Genomic DNA, 21,073 nt, shown 5'->3' with positions numbered 1-21,073 from the left:
GGTTTTAATATTAGGAAAAATTTCTCAAAACATTTATTCCAAGTCACAACAAGAGATGAGTGGTGTTTCTATGGATACCTTCTCATGGTAAAAATGATATGTGCCAGAATCTACAAACATTCAGCATTCCTTCCTCATTCTGGTTTTTGAATCTTACAATTCCACCCAATAATACAATTTTGTTCTTATCAATATCCTTAACAAATTTTACATTTGCAGAAAACACACTATGATGACCTTTGATATTCAAACTGGTCAATGTCTTTTTTAAACATTTTTCATTGGTAAAGCAGAAAAAAGGACCCTTCTGCTGTTATGGCAAAGCCCATTTTAAACCAGTTTAAAATGGAAGCAGGGAACCAGTTTTATACCAGATGCAGTAACCGCTCTGTGGCACATTGTGAGTGATATGCTCATATGCTAATGAATGTACCCTTTTACCCAAGGCATGGGCAGCATGGGTGCCATGGCAGTAATGCTCAGGGTGAAGTTACATGCTCTAATGTAAAATAATGTCAAATAAATAATCAAAACAAAACCTTGTACTTTAAGAGAATTTGGCAAAATAGTGTTCAACTAAATATTTTCCGGGAGGAATGGATAATTGATTGTCAAAGAGGACATAAAAAGTAAATGTTAAGGGTATGATATACACCAATCAGTCATAACTTTAAAACCACCCACCTAAGATTGTGTTATTGTGAGATATTTCATTTCACTGTAACAAAAATAGTTAGTTTCACACATGGAAAAATGTTTATGGTTTATGGTTAGTACTACACAAAAATAATTGCATGTAGCACAGTGACATGGTAGAATCCCTTTAAATCAAGCATTTTCTAGGTAAAATATTTAATCAATTATGATGAAATATCACTTCCCTCTCCAGACACCAGAGGGCGCCCTCGCCGGACTATTAGTCCCATTGTGTTAAGGTCTTTCACCAGTTCCTGATTTCCCTGTGTATATAAACTTGAGCAACCTTCAGCAACCCTGAACATTCTTTGTCTAGCATGTTATCTCTTGTGATCACCTTTTCTTGGACTTTGGTTTATAATTTTGGGGTTCTTGTTACTTGTTTTGTTTCTTTGTTTGGACAGCCTATTGATGTAAGGTTCTTTGTATTTCCTCTTCTGAATATGAGCTTGGGTTGCACCCCCAGTTGTTTTGGTCTAGTGGCTGCCATGAAAAGGAGACAGCAGAAAGTGAAACAAGCATTTCAATTGGTAAATGTACTGTAAGCACATAGCCAGTCTCCAAAGTAAGTCGAAGACAGTGTGAGTAATGCTTCAGCTTTAGAGAAATTATCAACAAAATTTAGATCCTGAAAAATAATAACAATGTGTTTGTATTGTAGGGCATGGATGGTGAGGATGATGTTGTAGTGGCCATTGCGCACAGCATATGGTTCAGCCTCGTCTGCAGCGAAATGTAGCATCACCCACACCAGCTTGCGACAGCTTCCAGGTATGATGTCACAATCTGCCAGTCTGTCACAAAGGTCCCCCACAGACAGTTGATCAGGAGATTCAGGATCTTAGACACATTCCAGATATAGGAATGTGCTTTCTGAAACTACAAATCAAACATGTGGCTCAGATATGCCTGTGTGTAAAACACTGGGCTCACAACTCTTTTGAATCATGTCCCAAGAGTATGAAATGTATTAGAAAGTAGTCTAATGGTAGCAATAAACAATACTATAGCTGATGCCTCGGCATATAATACTGTATGTTATATGCATTCCTGAGTTAACTTTAAACTAATTTTTTCAGATTTTTCAGGACATATGCTGAACATTTCCAGATATTCTAGTGGTAATATGTGTTATTTCCCATATAACAACACTTAAGACACACTAAGGAGCATAATATTAACCAATCAACTACATTCAAGGGTGCAATGCCTCTAAGTTCATATTAGCATGACCCTACAAAGCATAGAGCACATAATAGAGGGGCAGTTCTCACATTATTCAGGCTCTCTAGTTTAGCACCAGGATTTTCTAAAGGTTACACTACAAGGTGCTAAAGCATTGCTTCTGCTGGAACATGTTAATCACATGTAGGTGGTACACACATAATGGCACCTTTGGTGCACAGTTAGGACAACACCTATCACTCTTTCCCTTGTAGCATTAAGACCACTTGAAGGCTACTTTGGGGAATTTGTGAAGTGCCATTCTAAGTGTGAAGATTAAACACCCTGATAAGGTTATAGCAATAGCTTCACTTTTGTTTTGGTTTGGCCTCCTTTTTTTAGACAATAGTATTTTCTTTGTAGAGTTATTTTTTGTTTGTAACATAATATAGCATTAACTCCCAAATTACAATTTAGAAGTCTGTTAAGCCATTTTAATTTGTGAATCTGTTTTACACCATTTTTTTTTTTTCTGTTGACACTGTTACCACAAGACTTGTTCTTGGGGATTAAATTAATTTGTAGTTTTTATTCCACTGTGAACAGAAGCTGAACTGCTTGTTTGTAACTTCTAATGTTAAAATGGAGGGTTTGTAGAAAGGCCACTGATGTTCACTGTTCACAGGAAAAGCTCGGCTTCTACTCCTCTACGGAGAGGAGATGGACCTTGAACTTCCTGTTCCTGACCTATAGGTGTGAAAATGTAATGGAAAAGAAAATGCAGAATATGCAGAACCTGTAATCTGCATCTTTGAGTGATTGGTTGCAATTTGGTTATCATCCATCCATCCATCCATCCATCCATGAGAGGGCCCGCAATTAATTCCTGCACATTATATTAAGTTACAGTCATAAACTTTAGAATAACAAAATCAGCACAGTGCAGTTTATTTTGTAATGATGGCTAAAAGATGTTTTTTTCAATCACCTGAGACATTTTTAACATCAGGGTGTTTCATCATCTTAATGTAAATCCTTTCATTAATGAGATGAACAGGGGATGTAGTTAATGATGTCCTACTGACACTGTTATGTTATAATTAACCCTCAGGGGCTTGTTCCCAGTCTCACAGTGTAGAACTTGTACACGGGTAATTTAGTAATAAACAACCCTGCTAATAATCCCTTTGGGAAGAAATACCATGACACTGATCTTGACTGATAAATAGGATGTTTTCTTTTTAATTTAAACATTTTATTGTTTATTATTATATGAGAGAACCAACAGAAAAATTATTTTAAAAAGAAGTAATATAGGTTTTAGAAAAGATGTTAGAGATTAAAACATATATAGAAAATCTTCTTTCGTATAACTTTGAGGAAGTTATAATTGGAGAGATGTGGCAGTGTAGTTGTTAAATTTGTTTTTCATTTTTCAACAACTCACTGCAGTTGCTATTTCTCCAAAATGTGATCAATCCATGAAGAATTATAAAGATGCACTTCATGTAGAAAACTGACATACATGACTATATTTTTAATTCACTTTAGGTAGCTGTATTTATGTATTGATATATGATATTTTGGTGTCAACCTCAAAATATCATTAATGTTGAGGTAAAACTAAAGAGTTAGAGACTGATCTTAGCTAACATTCATCCACCACTCTGAAAAAAATGCCTATTAATTAGCAGCCAGTGAGCTGGCCAAAGAACAGAGCAGATGTTTAGACAAAGCCAAATTTAATTAATTCATGTGGTCGTTACTTCGGACCTCTGAGCATATTATAGCTTTCCCACGTGTGAATAAGGAAAACCCAGGTGCGTGTGATTGTCCCTATGAACATGTCCATAATGGGTAGTAAGCATTACCTACATAGGAGGTATCACTTCACATTATGCACTTGTCCATAAGAAGGTTATATTAGTTTTAAATGGAAGATTATGGGTTAAAAACATTTTTCTTTCTTCTTTTTGTCTTATGTCTGTTGAGCCTAGAAAAGCAGAACCAGCAGCCTGAATGGTTCTATTAGTCCATAAACACTGATTCTTGGTCGTGTATCAAACTTCTTGTTACCTGAACCTATGGCCTGTATCAGGTCCACCGTTTTGCCAGGGAAGTTTAAAACAAATAAAGAGGTATAACTCTTTGACCTCAGACAGTGTTAGCTAACTCAGTGTAGCATTCCAGAAGCATGTAACCAAAAATCTTATCAAAATTGATATTAGTTGCACTCTGTATTATGTTTAGTTAGTAAGACTTCAGGATATGGTATGAACAGAACTGAATTGCTCCTGGCAATCAAGACTAGGTGGAAGATTATAGACCACTGAGGAAAGAAAACTTTTGTGTTTATCATACAATAAGTTGGGAGCAGCATGTAGTGTAATGTAGACTGTTCTGTTCACATTCTAGTCCTTGATTCCAAGTTTAATGTTAAACTCTAGTTCAACTGATGAAGGGCTAGTTAATCAAGGCAGGCCTGGACATTAAGGCAGGTGTGGCAGGTGTGTTAAGATCAGGGAGAATACTGAAATGTGCAGTCAATGTACATCCAGGAAAAGAACTCATGCAGATTAATTCTAGCAATGCAGAGAGAAAGAGAGAGAGAGAGAGAGAGAGAGAGAGAGAGAGAGAGAGAGAGAGAGAGAGAGAGAGAGACAGAGACAGAGAGACAGAGAGACACTAAGAGGCAGATATAGTCAAAGGTTTGTTTACAGTACCCCAGTGCACACTGTGCACACTGTGTGGTTGTTACTAATTATGCTAATCATGTTCCAGTATGTTTTATTTGGACTAAATACATGTTTGTGGTAGGGTTGTGTAGTCCAGTTATACCGCAAATGTGCTTCCAAGTGATTTTAAGAATAAAGGGAAATTGCATGGTGAGAAATGTAACCACTTTTCATTCACCAGCAACAAACACAGCCTCACGTTTGTTCTCAAGGCCAGTGTGCCAAGATAATCAAATCAGTTCAGAAACTGAGGCAAGAGCAGCACAGTGCATATTTTCACACAAGCAATGGTCAGCGCAGGACTTTGTCTTCTTTTACTCACACAAACTCACATATTTATGAGCACATTTAGCTCTCTCATTAGTCTGAGCCGAATACAACTCTGTTTCCCTGTGCTGACAAACCAGTTGACCACACGAAAGACGCCGACGGGGTGTACATGAACGGCAGAGCTAAGTGGAACTTTAGTCAGTCTGATGATGGATACAGCAAGATACTTGCAATGGCATTTTGATGGTGACTTAATCCATAAGCAAAAAGAGTTGAACAGAACTGAAAGTGTCTGGTATGGGTGCACAACATAGCACAGAAGCACAGTGTACTGAACCCTGTAAATGCATTCTTTCTCTTAATTGCAATTTAGAACAACAATTTAGGCTGTTTTGGGCTGCAATCAAGTGGAAAAAAGATAGGTAGGTCACTGTGATCTGTTATCTAATATACCTAATTATCCCCTGCATCAGGTGCAGTTTTTCCTAGTGTAAAACATACTGAGATACAGTGCTGTAGTATTCCAAAAGTATATAACCAAGAGTTTCATCATAATTTGATATTAATAAGATGGGTTGGAAAATGTTCCATTACGTTTTTTTTCGATTTGTTTTGTTCCAGTGATCCAGTGAGTAATATATGCTGGAGGTCAGGCAAGGCCTGACATATCCTGTTGCTTTACCAGTGTATCATGACCACACCTGAAACATTTCTGAATATAAGAATGTTTAGCTGCCGTCTAGATTCCAGATGTGAGCAGCACATCATTCTACTGAAACTGAGCCAAGACACACATAAAAACCACAATAAGCTGTGAACTGTGCTAATTTTGAACATTACGGATAGAGCTAATTACTGGCTACTATTAGTGTCAAACCACATGTTACAAGAGCCGACCATCTTGTGAAAATAACTGAAATGTGTGGATTGATAGAACAAGTTCAGATCCAAATACATTCAGTAGTACAGTGACACAATTTTAAGATTAATAAGGTCAAAAGTCACTCACTGTGCCCAGGGCCTTAACTGATGGTGCAGGCCAGTAGACATGTTTGTAGTGTAGTGTATTCACTCTTAAGTCTCAGTGCCTGGAAGAAGGTATGAGCAATGTGTCGTGAAGGACTTAGAGGGTATTTGGTACTTTTTCCTAATGAATTCAGTACAAAGCAAGAAGCCAGCAAATGGACAATATGCATATAATACTGTTCATTATATAAAAAGCTAGTGCATTACATATTTAGTTGTCAGAATGATAAGCTTCAGTGATTTTTATTGAATCATGCAACTCCATAACAGCCAGCTACCACCCAACCAGGTCACTCTGCTTGGTAGCCTAGTCAAGATCACTGGACCAATCTTAAGTATGTTGTACCAACATTTACATTTACTGCAGATACTCATATTTAGAACACTTTACATATTTATAAGTGTGACAGTGTGTGTGCTCTCTGGGAATCAGACCACTCACAAATTGCCTCCCCAAGAAATACCTGGAGGGCAGTAGTACTCTGGAAAATCCTGGAGCATTCATTTAACTACAAAAAAGTTTAAGAATCAGTGTAGTTGTTGAGCAGTAAAGAGGTTACTGGAGAAAGATGTCAAACTATGCATCTGTGCTAACCCAAAGCATAGTATACACAACATTACAGAGATCAATTAGTGATGGAGGGAGTTTAGTCTGACACATGAAAGGCCAAAGCATTTCACCCTATGACAAAGGTGGCAGGTAGACAATAAAATTAGATGAAGAGAGCAACTTTTACACTTTTTCCTGCAGTTAAGGATGAAAGCTTTTGAAAACATGCTTGATTCCACCTACATTCCCACTGATGGAAACCCCTTGAACATCCTGGTCAGAAAAGAAAAAAACTTTTGGAAAAGAAAGATGGTCATGTTTCATGGAGTTGCAATGGAATGTGTTAAGGGGTGGGCTATATGAGGTATCAAGTGAACAGTCAGATCTTGGAGTTAATTTGTTGGACCTACAAGGCAGAAATATATATCAGAAATATTTTTCCACTCTTCCTTGAATACATGTGGAAGCAATGCCCACTGTTTAAGCTTTGACAGCAGTTTGATTACTCTGAAGTCTTCAGAACAAATACGGACAGGACAGAAAGCAAGCTTGCACATTATAACTGTCCACAAGAGGGCAATATGATACTAGTAATCATTTTAACTATGAAAAAATCTCAAATTCTATCTTCTACTTCTATAATAAAGCAGACACATTTTTATTATTTACTTATTTGCTTGTTTATTATTGTGGTTGAAATTATAATGCTTTATTTAAAAAGTTGTATAAGCCACAAAAATAGCTCATGCATAAACTCTAAGACAAAAAAAGCAATAACAATTTGCTTAATGAAATAAATTCCAGAAAGATATATTGCTATAAACTAATGACTAATGGTTCTGTGACTCTCCGTGTAAATGCATATGAAGAGTTTCAAAAGCAGCAGTGATGAGGCCCAACATTTTACACATTTTAATCCACTGCCCCAGATACAGTACAAACACGCTCTGTTTATAAGAAGTTTATCTGTACACAGTACAGTTTTATACACTGTAGTTGCTGTTAATTGTTGCTATGCGCAATTTATCAGTTTACCTTTCAACCCAGTTTAATCGAGGGCCCGCTCCTGATCACAGGACCACGTCTGACCTGATATTATTTGGGTGGCCAGCCATTCTCAGCAGAGCAGTGACACAGTCATGATGATGGCATGCTGGTGACTCTTGCACTGGTGTATATTCAGAAAATTCATATATTCAGGCCATTCATATATTCAGACAACAGTTTTCTTGTTGTAGGATGGCTAACACAAGGCATTGCATGAAGGTGTTTCTTTTAAATAAATGTTTCTAATTAGGTGGGTGGTGAATGTATATATAACAGTGATTGGATTTGCTGTGTAGACAGTATTTTTAACAGTACTTTCCTGCTCAGATTTGAATATTTAATTTAACTCCCAGCATTACAAATGGCTGAGATGTTTTAAAAGGAAATATCAGCTTATAGTTCACACTGAAAAATAAAAAAATCTAATTCTAGTAGGTTTATAATTAGCAACCTGATAAAGGACACAAAATCTATAAAAACGGTCATAACATTATAAAGAATGTTCAAATAAATGGTTCGTACATAATTAAAGGGTACTGCATGTGTGGTGGTGTGTAGGATGGCATAATAATCATATTATGCTATTAGGCAATGTTGTTATTATTATTATTTTTGTTCACTGCAATATAATATTAGGAAGCATATTAACTGCCTCATTTTCCTTTTCAACAGTAAAGACAGCAGAGCTGGCTCTCATGTGTGGCAGGTGTAGAGGTAGGTGCTGCTCAGACTCCAGCTGGGTGGAAAGTCCTGACTGGGGTGACCCTTCAGGTGCTTCTGCATAGTGGCCAGGCTGCTACAGAACTCCAAACACAGGGTGCACTGGTACGGTGTGGCCCCACCGTGCGTACGTAGATGCTTAATCATAGCAGAGTAGTCGCGTGACCGCTGACCACACAGCCGACACTCAAATGGCTTCTCCCCTGGCGACCATGATGGAGAGAATAACCGAGAGAGTGAGAGAGGGAGAGAGAGAGAGAGCGAGAGCGACAGATAGAGAGAGGACAAGGTCATGTAGCATCTAGGCAAAGATCAAAAGATTGATAAAGAATCAGGCTTTAGGGCATGGTATGAACAGAACTGAACCGTTCATTTGTTCACATTCTGGTCTTTGATTCGAGGTTCCTGCTCTAACTCTAGTTCAACTGATGAAGGGCTTGTTAATCAGCTGAACACTGAGACTTTACAGAGCAGGAAAACACTGAAATGTGCTGTACATGGATAAAGGTAATTTGATTTGGAAAGTATCCTGTGTTTGGTACCTGTATGTACTCGGAGATGTGTGTCCAGCTGGTGTTTCAGACTGAATCTCTTGCTGCAATGTTTACACTGATAGGGCTTCTCTCCTCTGAGGTCCCTTCTCAGCGTTCGCTGAGATTGCTTCACCCTCAAATCTTTCCTACAGAATTTGCATCCAGCATGTACCTCCTCGGAACCTAGCAATGAGAGAGAGAGAGCGAGAGAGGATGTGAGAGAGTGAGAGAGAGGAGGGGGGGAGGGAGGGAGAGAGACAGAGAAGGAGGTCAAAGAGAGAGGGAATAGGAGAGAAGAGAGAGAGAGAGAGAGAGAGAGAGAGAGAGAGAGAGAGACAGACACTGAACACTGAATCTGTGTCAGGTTTGTTTGAAAGGTTCCAGAGCTGGTATAGTCTTATGCACTATGTGATAGTTATTGATTACAACAATCATTATGGTTAGCTCTGTTTCAGTATTAGTTTCATTTTGAATTTCATTTGGACTCAATATATGTTTGTAGTAGTGTTGTGTAGCCCAACTATACTGCAGCTGTGCTTATCTTAAGAATAAAAGGTAATTGCAAGGTGAGAAATGTAACCACTTTGCATCCACCAGCAACAAACACAGCTACACTCTTGCTCTCTAGGCCAGTGTGCCAGTATAATCACACCATCTCAGAAATAGATCTAAGGCAAGGGCAGCACCGTGCATATTTTCACACAAGCAATGGCCAGCACAGGATTTTGGCTTTCTCCTGCTCACACAAATTCAGTCACATTTCTGTGAATTTTTAGCTCTTTTGATGTTCTGAGGCGGAGATAACCCCGTTCCACTCTGCTGTCAAACCAGTGACCACATGTGAAAGATATTTGTGAGAGTCAACAATGGTGCGTGCATGAGGCTCAGAGGCCAGTGGAACTTTAGTCAGTCTGATGGTGGACTTAGTCTTAAAATACCTAATCTGACTTAGTCTACAAGCAAAGCAAGCCATTTGAGTTATTAGTATCAATGCAAGGCCTTACACAGAAGCATAGTGTACAATGGCCTGTAAATGCATTCATTCTCTAAAATGCAAATCAAAATAATAAATACATGCATGCATTTCCCTCAGTACATTTCTCCTGTTTCCACTTAGCAAACTAGTGGAAATATATAAGAAGGTCGCTGTGGTTAATTAACTAACATATATGCAAATGACATTTATTTCCAAACTACACTGCTCTGTTTCTGCACAGGTCGGTCAGCCTAATATTTGTTAGTTTTGCTTTCTGCTCAGAACCTTGCGCTGCAAATCTGGTTTCTTTATCACGAATGTAAAAGATTCATACTCTTGTAAAACAGTTTGAAGCTCATTTTTCATAGCTTTTAAGGTTGCTCACATATGCACTTGTATATGGTGCATATCAAGTGGATCTGAGGGGGAGATGGGATGAGAACTGTAGAGATATCCCAGTGTTACCATCATTACCAGTGTTACTATGGTGATGGGATCAGAACTGTAGAGATATCCCAGTGTTACCATCATTACCAGCATTACTATGGTGATGGGATCAAAACAGTAGAGATATCCCAGTGTTAACATCATTACCAGCATTACTATGGTGAGGGGATCAGAACTGTAGAGATATCCCAGTGTTACCATCATTACCAGTGTTACTATGGTGATGGGATCAGAACTGTAGAGATATCCCAGTGTTACCATCATTACCAGTGTTACTATGGTGATGGGATCAGAACTGTAGAGATATCCCAGTCTTACCATCATTACCAGTGTTACTATGGTGATGGTTAGGGGCCCATTTTTAGATAAGAACATCCTGTGGCAGCGTTCAGTGTGTAACCTGCTGTACTGCTCCTCATGTCCACACACACATACACATACACACACCACATCCTCTCTCATACAGCTCAAAAGATGAAGAAAAAAAGCGTGGTTAACACTTTTGTCTTTGTTAAGATACCAAGTCAGTTTGTGAGAACCTAGGACATATGGAACCTGTTGTAAATTTGCGCTGCTGCAAGAGTGACATAAAGCTTTTGGTGACTTATCACCTACTCCTAGTCATAAAGACTCCTACATGTACGCATGCGTACTCACACATAGAGGAATTTGCAATGACAAAAAAAGAAATATAAAATCCTAAAGAATAATTTGACATGAAAGAAATGTGCAAATGTCATGAAAGCTGAGCATAATAATAAACAGTAAAAGTGTAAAATAACTGTTTCACTTTGCTGAAGTATGCACAAGATGGCTTTGCACTGGCCTACTTACAAATTTAGGTATTAAAGACTAGATATTGTATTAGGTAGAACTTTTCTCATGCCCTTTCTGTTGTTTATGTAGTGCATTTTATTAAAATCTTATACTATGAGTCTAACACACATACATGAAAACATAAATACAATGTGGGGTAACAGGTAATATCGTCATCTTTTTTTACAATCCATGCACTGTACAGCCAATCATAATTCACTGCAGAAAATACAGTACAGTTTTTGTTTGCCAAGCAACCACAGCAGTGCACCAGTGTACCACAAGAGAGAGCCGCAGAGATCTTTCTCTATCTCTATGTCTGTCTATCTATCTATCTATCTATCTATCTATCTATCTATCTATCTATCTATGCTGTGATCTGGCACCATACTCATTGAGGTAATGCAAAATAAAGCAGAATACTAATTATTGTTGTAAAAATGGAAGGAAAACAATACAAATGTAATACCATAATGCACACAATTATAAGAATGAAGTTTTCTTTGGAAAAAGGTTAACAGATGTTGACTACTAACTACATTAGAATTATATATGACTATTTGTACATGATAAACCACCAACTCCTGCTCTGTGTGTGTGTGTGTGTGTGTGTCCGTGCAGGTGTGCGTGTGTGAGTCCATCCACGCACCTATCTTTCCTGAAGATGTGGACCTGGGTGTTTGTCTCCAGGAGATTTCTACAGCTGGCTTGCTGCAATGTCTGCAAATAATTTCCCTGTCTGACTGAATCTTTGGCTTCCTGTGGAAGAGAGAGAGAGAGAGAGAGAGAGAGAGAGAGAGAGAGAGAGAGAGAGAGAGGTGGCTTAAATGTTGCTGCGCTTCTTCCCCATGGCTCTGGCTTAAATTGCAAATGCTGAGTTCAATTTCATTTACACCTTCCCAAAATTTAAGTTACAAGACAGACCTGGATAGCAGTCATTTATTATATATGTTGCACTAAATAATAAATTCTTCAACATCTTCAAAACATGTAACAAATTTCCATGTAATTATGGGGCCTAAACATGTGTAGAGGTGTTCTTGTTTGGGTTTACATTTAGCGTTCTGCTTAAATATGAGTGACCACAGCTCAGTCTGACGAGTGAGAATGAATTAGAGTTATATTAGTATTGGAGTTATAGATGCTTATGTGTGACTGACATTTGGCGAAAAAATGCCTCTCTACTTGGTACTCTCATTTAAGAGCTGAGTAGCATTTTATTTTCACAGTTTTTCACAGTTGGGATTTTTCAGATACCACTCGAAGAACATGAAGTAGTATGGAACAAAGTGTCTTCTTGCACCATCTAACGCTGCACCACATGGCCATGTGATTGCACTGATAAAACGCAGTTTGCTGCTGATAACGTTACTGAGAGTGTTTGCGCTCTGCTCTTCATCATCTCGACCTCTTTGTAGATTCCACTGTTTTTGTTCGTATCTTTTCCAGCCCTGCCCCCTAAATCACTACTAACTTCTATACCTCGTAAAATTATTATAAAGAAAAAACAACCAATGCTATCAATCCAAAATAAATCTTTAACAACACAAAACAAATGAAATTACTACAGGGAGGTATTCACTACAGAGAGGTTCAATATCAGCTTCTGTAATATTGTTATTTTTTGACTATTTACTGTCATTTGCATTTTATTGATATTTTACTGTCATTTACTTACATTTCTATACACAGCACCAGAGTTGAACTGAGGTGTCAGTTATGTTTTTCAGTTAAGATAAAACGCATCAAACATACTAAAACTAAAAACAGATAATTAAATGCATACCATAATCTTATTTATTTAAAAGGTTGCTTAGACACTTCCCACATGTGTTTGTGTAAGCATGCATGCGTGGAACGTTGCACACATGCACATCTGCATGGATGCTACTGTTTGTGCATGCAATGTCACCGAACTTAGAATGTCTCATAACTGAAAATTAAACCTTAATCCTTTTAACACATAAAAAAATATATCACTTACACAGGATCTTACATCACCTTCCTTTGTGGGTCTCAAACTAACAGAGAGAAAATGTGTGAAGGGAAAAAAAGAAAAAAGAAAAAAACATTTGCGTGTGTAGCAGGAAGCAAAGCATGACAGCGATGGCTTCCTCTGCCAAGACGAAGGTGGACACTGATTAAAATCTGCAATAGGAGAGAGAAGAGATCTGGGGAGCTGATAAGTCCCCACTCATTCTCCCAAAACAGAACAGGAGGGTAGTGAAGCCACACTCTTATCTGATTGATTAATGGGCTCAGAACGTTTGCTGCAAGACTACAGGTAGGAGTCTTGCTCAACTGGTGGCAGCACTGATACTGAGCATCGGTCTAGAGCAGGTCACACACAGTAGTATGCAGAAAGAACATTTCAGGTCATTTTCTGCAGCTGATGCAACTCCTCTTTGCTCTGTCACTGTCAATAGTCATTAAACAAATGTTGTGCAGACGTGTGTGTGTGTGTGTGTGTGTGTGTGTGTGTGTGTGCGTGTGCATGTGTGTGTGTGTTTGTGTGTGTGTAAGCAGACATTGGCTTAAAATGAGACTGAAACAGCACAGTGCTCTGATGGAGAAGAGAGACTTTCATGTTTGATGTTTGGGTAATGAGGGAGAATTAAGGGGTCTCCCCTCTGATTCTCCATCCTGATAGTAAAGCACTTTTGCTCCATAACACTCCACAGACAGGAACCGAGTGGGCAGTACAGTGCAAAGGCTGTGTGCATACATACAGTAGTGCTGCATCTTGTGTGGCTTTAAGCCAGGGCAACAGAGGAGGCACACTGATCAGCATCTCTTCTTCCAAAAAACAATAAACAGATAAAAGTAAACAAAACAGGCAATCACCTACAGATGTGTAGTATTAAGTAATCAAATTATTAATTAAATGATCCCTATTAAATAGGTGTATAATGAGTCATTAGTGACTGGTGACACCTGTGATAAGACATGGTGTGTAGGTGGAGGGGTAGCTAAGGAAAATGACTATTGGAAAGTACAGACAGAATGACAATTGTCTGACACGACCTCTTCATACGAAGTTGAGGTGCCAGTGACCCATAGACTGCACCCATCTAAGCCTCACATGAGTAATGAAGACCAAAAAATTCAAAGTCAGTTATGCATCCTCGTAATAGACTAGTGGTTACAATTTATGTCTTCATCTTTATGCAAGGAAACTTTATACTATATCTTTAATGTGTTTTTGAACATAGATGTTTCATGTATTATTCTGAAAAGCTATGCATCTTATTAATAAGTTATTTTCATATTTCTGTTCAAATGATATGACCTTTACATTAATTTATGGCTTTCAATATTCATGTTTTATAGGTATATTTCTGTGTGTGCTATTCTGTTCTATTTAGTATAGAATGTATTTTTTTCATGTTTAAACATTGAGAGGGGCATTCCTTAAGCACAAGTCCTCACCTCTCCCTGGTTTGTGATACTGTTCCTTCTAGTGCTGCATTGATGGAGTCACTCTTCCCTTTGAGGCCTGGCACGAGTGGACTAGCTAAAGTGAGAGGCCCAGGTCCAAGGAGATGCTGGTATGGTTGAAGAAGCCCTGAGTATCTCGACAGAGAGCTGGACGTCTGTGGCTGGAAGGGGCGGTGAAAGAATGGGTACATGGGTGTGGGGTAAGAACAGGCCATCATGTGTTGGGAGGCCGTCAGGGCACGCATCGCCATGAGGTCGCTGTAGCTAAGCACCATCTGATGGGAGGGGTTCAGCGGGGGCCAGCGGAGAACGGACGCCGTGGATGGAGAACTGGCCAAGCGGGCCGTGGTGGAGGTTGTGGCATATGTGAAAGTTGTGGGTGACGATGCAGCCATAGACAAGCGGGGCTTCTGTAGAGGGGGCGACGGAGTGAAGGTGCACCGGGCCCTTGCGTGGTCACAGTGGATCACAGGAGAAGAATCTAAAGAGGAACTGAGAGATGCCTCATCAGAAGAGGGGATTTTCTTGCATGATGTTGAATCACAATGGCCTACGTCCACATCTGGTGTAGACCCCCTGCCTGCATCTTTAATCCTCTGTAGGCTGTCTATCTGCACCTGACACTGCTCCACAAGTGCGTGGACTTCCAGGTGTTGAGCTCCCCTCAGCAGCTCCAGAAGGTCCTCCTTTGGAACCTCTACCCACTCACTGTACACATAGTCCAGGATTTGCTTAAGAGTGTTGGGGGGAACACTGTCGATGGTGCACCGATAGCCCATACCTGGACTCTGCCTGGTGAGCTGCCGTTCAAGGCTCTTGCTTGCCCAGGCTAGCACCAAAGCATGCGCTTTGAACACATGACTGTCCGCTATGAGGACAGTGTCACAGAGGGTGCCCGTCCGCAGAAATGCTTCAGTGTGACGCAAAAAGGGCATGTGGTTAGGGTTGTGAATACGGATCATCTCTGCTCATACAGAGGATAGGGATGGGTGAGAACACTGGCGAAGGTGATCAGGATGTACGGTGTGCTGGGTAATCTCCATTCAACCTGCTGAAAAGGAAGAAACAAACAAGTGGAGTTACAGAGGAGATGCATTCAACTAACTGGGCTTCACAGTGCGAACTCAGAACCAGGCACTGCTGGCTAGAGCATGTGTCATTGCAACTGTATCTCCAACACACCAGAGTCAAGCAGTGAAAAAATCTCTGTTTCTACAGTAGTTTTTATCTGGCTCAGAAAGCTAGAACATGAAAACCATCAACCATCAATGTTTGCCTTAAACTGAAATATACATTGTAGTCTGACAAGTGACCCACAAAAACAAGAGTTATAACCTTGGTTTTAGAGATGACTGACAAATGTGACTAACACTGAGAAATTTCATCTAGTAAACGTACAAATGTTCACAGCAAAATTTGAAAAAAAAAAAAATCAAAGTGCAAAAATCTGAATTCCATATTTGCTAACCTCATGAAAAACATGCAAAAAAAAATAAATGAATGACAAAAAAAACAAAACAAATATTTTACTGTTTAGCAGCAGTGTACTTTTTCAAAATCCAAAAAAAAGTTAAATAGTTCAAAACAGATAAGATCGAAAAGGCCATGTAAGCATTAGCCAAAGATTTTTCACATGCATCAACTCATAAACAAGTTTAGGAGTTGCATCTAAATAATTTTACCACAACAATTACAAGAGTTTTATAAAGCTGTGGCAATTGCTTTATAGCTCTTAAATGCCATAGAGTGTATGTATTTTCAACATAAAATGATAATATAGCGCATTTTACAATATCATATACACTGTATATTTTAATTAAAGAACGTTAAATTGCTTGGTTCTTTAAAAGCATGAAAATGATAAATGTATGTATCCCTTAAATCTGGTACTGCAAAAAATGATTTATCTTGACTTAAATGGTTGATTTCACAACCTAAATTACTGTTAACTTTTTTAACATTTTAAGCTTCCCTATCTTAATTCAGTGGTATATATGACAATTCACATAAATGTAAAAGTGAAAGATACTTCAATGGGTCTGGTTTATATTTTCACTTGAAGCACTAAAGCAAATACAGACAACTAATTTGGTGCTTATAAATATATATATTTTCAGGAAAGCTTTTCATATTACTAATTAACATCCAGAAATATTGGCATACATTCTCATAGCGCTGTCATGCATACAGATATACGTGGAAGTACACACACAGACATGCATGCATATACACCCACATCCATGTACAAAAAGATAAATCCACAGTCCACGATGGTAAATTCTAGATGTCCCATGGTTTTATTTGAGCTATTCTGATGTAACTTTTCCATGGCTGACAGTCACAATCTGGCAGTGGCTGTTAACATTACCAATACTGATACTATACACTTTGCCAGCCTTTACAATGATAGTATTATAGATTACATAGGTTGTACCTACATGTAACAAAAAAGGTGTATCCTAAATCTCATACCATCTAAGATTACATCTAAAAAGATACAATATAAACATATTGAAAACTGTAAAACTGTAAAAAAAAAAAAAAAAATGTAATTTAACTCTCACACCTGTAAGGTGTATAAGGTGTGTGACCTGCAAATTTTCCACTTCTGACAAAAGTTGTATATCATCCTCCACCCACCCTAATTTTATGCAGCTCCGTGATGACACTGAACAATGAGAAAGTCATTCTCATAAGGTGCATGGAATTCTTCCATTTGTCCATATTAACATAATTTATTTTATGATGTAAGAAACATCTCATGGATGCACTAGGATGCATCATCAGTGATATAACCTGGAGTCATCGGATGTTCCAGGTCTCTCAACATCAGACACCCTCGCCCAAGGGACCCAGCCGGGGCTGATCAAGCCCCGGCTTGTGTCCCAGCAGCTACCCACGGATCAGCCCTCCTATTTCACAGAGACTCTGACGCTTGTCATCTGAAGGCGGTGTTTATTAGTGAGTTGGACCACGTCAACCAGAGAACACCTTTCACACTTTGCATCATCTTTGAAATTTTGCTCTAAAGCTTGAAGGAAGGCCACAGATCTCTGTAGAATGTGAAACTCTGACTAATGCCTGTACACGTCTTCTCATAAGACAAAGCTCCAAGTTTGTTTCATCAACAACAACAGTATCAAAGTGAATACAGTAAGCTGGTTAAGATACAAATCTACTGTAGTAACAGTGTGATGTGGTGACTGGTACATCATTTGATTACGGAGCAGTACGTCGCAAAATTATGTTAAATTTACCACATTGCAGTATACACTACTTCTATAAAAGAAAGATAAATTAGTTTTGCTTCTAGACATCTACATGCAAAAGCATGTAGCACATACTGAAAAAAGTTAATTAATAAAAAAAATTTATATATATATATATATATATATATATATATATATATATATATATATATATATTGCAAGTTCTGAATACCCATTGACACTTGAGGCTAGAGGCATAGGACTGATGGCATAGTAAATAATGACATAGACAGAACAGCATCAAGTTGGTCAAAGGTGTTTCCTCACTGCGCCTTTGAACTTTCATGCTTAGATAATCCCAGTTTGTTGTTATTGTTGTTGTCTGCACTGGCTTCACTGGCTAACCTTAATATCATTTTGATTTGACAGAGTCTCTGCCAAACTTGCATGCAATATTATTTTAAAGATATGATCACTCCCCCTTATTCTAGTCTTGTTGATGACAGATTAGATGGAAAGTAGATGTGATTAAGTGATAGACCTTAATTTCCGAATTACTGGAATTCAAGATAAAATAATTTAAACAAATACTCTTGCAAGCTTGTGCTTTGAAATCACTTCCTGTTAGATTTCACAACCAGAATAATGTCTAAATATATATTAGTTTTTCTTATTTTTCTATTTTTGGATAGCATAATAATAGAGATTAAATAAAACATAGCACACATTTGGTTAGACATCTTACCAATTAATTAGCCTGATTTGTAGTAGTTTTGTTTTTTGTTTTTTGGGGTTTTTTTCCTATTAGCTATGAAGAACTATCCATTCAACTGAAATAAGATTTGGGAAACTTCCAGGAGTTACTGGCTAACCTAATATTGCCCGTTTGGCTTTTCCGAATATTCTTTTCCCAGAATTGATTCATTTAAAAATATGGCTAATGTCTGCTCTGTGGAAACCTAGATAACATTTAAACATTCTGGTCAGCTTTCTGCAGTTTTACATGCATAACCCCAAAGTGTTGAGTTATGGAAACACTCCTTTGTCGTGTTCATTATATGCCCTACATGCCCAAATCATCAGCTGGTGAAAGGTGAAAAGTTGTTTAGTGACTTTATTGCTGAGTTTAAATATCTGAGTCTTGCTGCAGTTGTTTCAAAATGCAACACACCTTACATCTAGTGTAGATTAGTGTGTGGAAAATGATTATGTGTGTGTGTGTGTGTATATATATATATATATATATATATATATATATATATATATATATATATATATATATATGTGTGTGTGTGTGTGTGTGTGTGTGTGTGTGTGTGTGTGTGTGTGTGTGTGTTTACTTTATTATACTTTATTTTTCTGAAAGGTAGATCACTGCGTGTACCCAATAAGAGGGATTCGAGAGTCAGACAGAAGAGACTACAAAATACTAGCCACTTTCCTTACCAAAACTGTAGACAAAATCTTTGGTCATATTATTTAAGATGTAATACAAATAGTTTTTTATACCTTTGTATTATGTAATTGTATGCTGGACAAATGTCGCAATGTAATATGCAAATAAGGCCAATCTTTATAAATTTGTTCTATTTCACGATAACAAATTTATACATATCTTAGATTACCCCAGTCCTAGTCCTGCATTTCATCTCTAAATATTTCAAATAATATTTCTAACACTGATAAAAAGGCGCAAAACAGCTCAGCTATTTTAGAACAAAATGATAAAGAATTGTAATTATGCATAACTGATGGCTGACATTCTCAGATGTGTCTGGTAGAAGCTTACTGACACTACGATCAATATTAATTATCAATCCTGAAAGTGCTGCAGTCATTCAGGTAAGGCTGCAGTTATGAATGCTATGGCCCAAATACCAAATGCTAAATCATTTATGCCCTATGTAAAATGCAAAATTCAACCATTTATGTGAGAAAGAATAAAACCATGGCCAGTAGTAAAAAAAATATGTTAACGATTTTGTGGTGAGGATATGACAGGTAGAAAAGGATGCTACAGACATTCATCTATAAACACGCAGAAAGCTGAAGCTAGTAAACTCACCTACTAAGAACTTCCTACAGTGCAAGACTTTGATACCTATCTCAGCGCTATACAAATAAGAGAATAATCTATAATCAAAATTTTTCAAATGTTACAATACTTCCTCATCCAATCTACCAATAATCTACCCTATGCTCATTTTCTGAAAACAAAGTGATTAGCAAAGAATCAAAAGGTCATTTGTAGGGTGACATAGGCAACTTGCAGACTTCACTGAAACACAAAACTGCTGAAATGAAGTGCTCAGTTTAGGTCCAGACAGACAGAGAGAGACAGAGGCCCACGAGTCGAAAGGGGAAAACCTCTCAGCAATGACACATCCTCTCCAGGCTTGCTAAAGTGAGGCTCTCCACGCACACTAACAATCAGTGTGACTTGCACGGCAGCATTTGAAAACTATCTATGATGTTTTTCAGCTAATAAATAGTCCAGTAGCGCAAGACGGCAAGAGAGAGATGGAAGAGAGAAGGAGTACAAGAAAGACTTACCAGTGCATTTGAGGTTTAGGCCACGTCCTGAAATGGGTGAGTGTGCATACACACACGCGCGTGCACATACACGCTTTTACACATACGTATTGTGGCTTTGCCCAGAAATGACATCGACCTATGGAGGATTAAATGTAGGTGAACTAGAGCATGACCACCTCTGCACTCTGGACAACCCCTCCCCTTCATAAGCAGTTACTTCTGATTGGCCTCTTTGATGCACATCTGTACAACCTGATTCATTCTTCCTAGAGCTACACTGTAAAATAAATGGCAATGGCCAAGATGAAACTATAAGATGCCAGGAGAAAAAAGGTCATACCATATTAATATGGATAAAAGGTCTTAAATGTCACGTGTTATTATTTTAGGAGTAAGTAAAATATGTAATTAAATAAGAAGATAAATAATTGTTGAAAAATGTAATATTTAACTTTAATCTTTGTTAACTTTTTTACATTTTCAAAAGTCAGTGCATGCATACAACACTAAATGTTTTGATTTCAAAAGGTTTCTTAAAATAAAAAAGCACTATTTTTCCACACATAGCACGACTGAATCCACTTTTCCTTTCGCTTTTTTATTCACCCGCCTACTCATTCTCTGACAAACAATCCACAATTCGCAAATGTCAAGAGATGGAAAACAACTAATAAAGGAAAAAATGGAAATATTATTTGCTGCTCAGCCACAACTGAAAATCCAGCATTACCCATTACCCAAAACCCAGCATTACCCAATCCTCCCACCCCCAAGTATACCATCACCCAGTTCACATACTGATCTGAGGTGCTTCCATAATTCTCACACAGCCCTCCAAAAGATGTTTTGTACATATCTTAGTTGACGTTACCACCTAGTATACCATACTTTAGGCAAATGTGCAAAGACAA

General features: G+C 38.1%; 1 protein-coding gene and 1 long non-coding RNA gene across 4 annotated transcripts; one reads left to right on the top strand and one right to left on the bottom strand.

Moving 5' to 3' along the window:
* The first annotated feature begins 133 nt into the window (after positions 1 to 133).
* Positions 134 to 11,729, top strand: LOC113587125 (uncharacterized). Of its 2 annotated transcripts, none has more exons than XR_014117945.1 (3): positions 134 to 1,261; positions 1,358 to 1,467; positions 11,602 to 11,729. It is a non-coding gene; the product is annotated as an uncharacterized LOC113587125 (long non-coding RNA). The 2 variants fall into 2 exon arrangements; XR_003411703.2 differs by having other exon boundaries at positions 134 to 1,277.
* On the bottom strand, positions 7,106 to 20,353 carry zbtb32 (zinc finger and BTB domain containing 32). 2 transcript variants are annotated; one of them, XM_027025649.3, is made up of 5 exons: positions 20,181 to 20,353; positions 14,410 to 15,466; positions 11,630 to 11,739; positions 8,751 to 8,924; positions 7,106 to 8,411 (listed from the first exon to the last, which is right to left on the bottom strand). In XM_027025649.3, the coding sequence occupies exons 2-5, from the start codon at positions 15,378 to 15,380 to the stop codon at positions 8,182 to 8,184; spliced, it is 1,485 nt and encodes a 494-aa protein (XP_026881450.2). In that variant the 5' UTR covers positions 15,381 to 15,466; positions 20,181 to 20,353; the 3' UTR covers positions 7,106 to 8,181. The 2 variants fall into 2 exon arrangements, with proteins under 2 accessions (XP_026881450.2, XP_026881449.2); XM_027025648.3 differs by having other exon boundaries at positions 14,410 to 15,469; positions 20,181 to 20,348.
* Positions 20,354 to 21,073: the final 720 nt, after the last annotated feature.

This window comes from Electrophorus electricus, chromosome 17 (assembly GCF_041902795.1).
Source record: "Electrophorus electricus isolate QZ-2024a chromosome 17, ASM4190279v1, whole genome shotgun sequence".
NCBI classification, from domain to species: domain Eukaryota; kingdom Metazoa; phylum Chordata; class Actinopteri; order Gymnotiformes; family Gymnotidae; genus Electrophorus; species Electrophorus electricus.
The sequence above is the reverse complement of the archived record's forward strand: the minus strand, read 5'-3'. Positions and strand labels throughout refer to the sequence as shown.

What these genes read in the sequence shown, in the direction of transcription:
- zbtb32 (XM_027025649.3), bottom strand. Translation starts at nt 15,380, where the DNA reads ATGATCCGTATTCACAACCCTAACCACATGCCCTTTTTGCGTCACACT. An exon ending in CACATCTTCAGGAAAGATAG is followed by an intron (nt 8,925 to 11,629) that starts GTGCGTGGATGG and finishes TCTCATTGCTAG; the next exon opens with GTTCCGAGGAGGTACATGCT. An exon ending in ACATCTCCGAGTACATACAG is followed by an intron (nt 8,412 to 8,750) that starts GTACCAAACACA and finishes CATGGTCGCCAG; the next exon opens with GGGAGAAGCCATTTGAGTGT.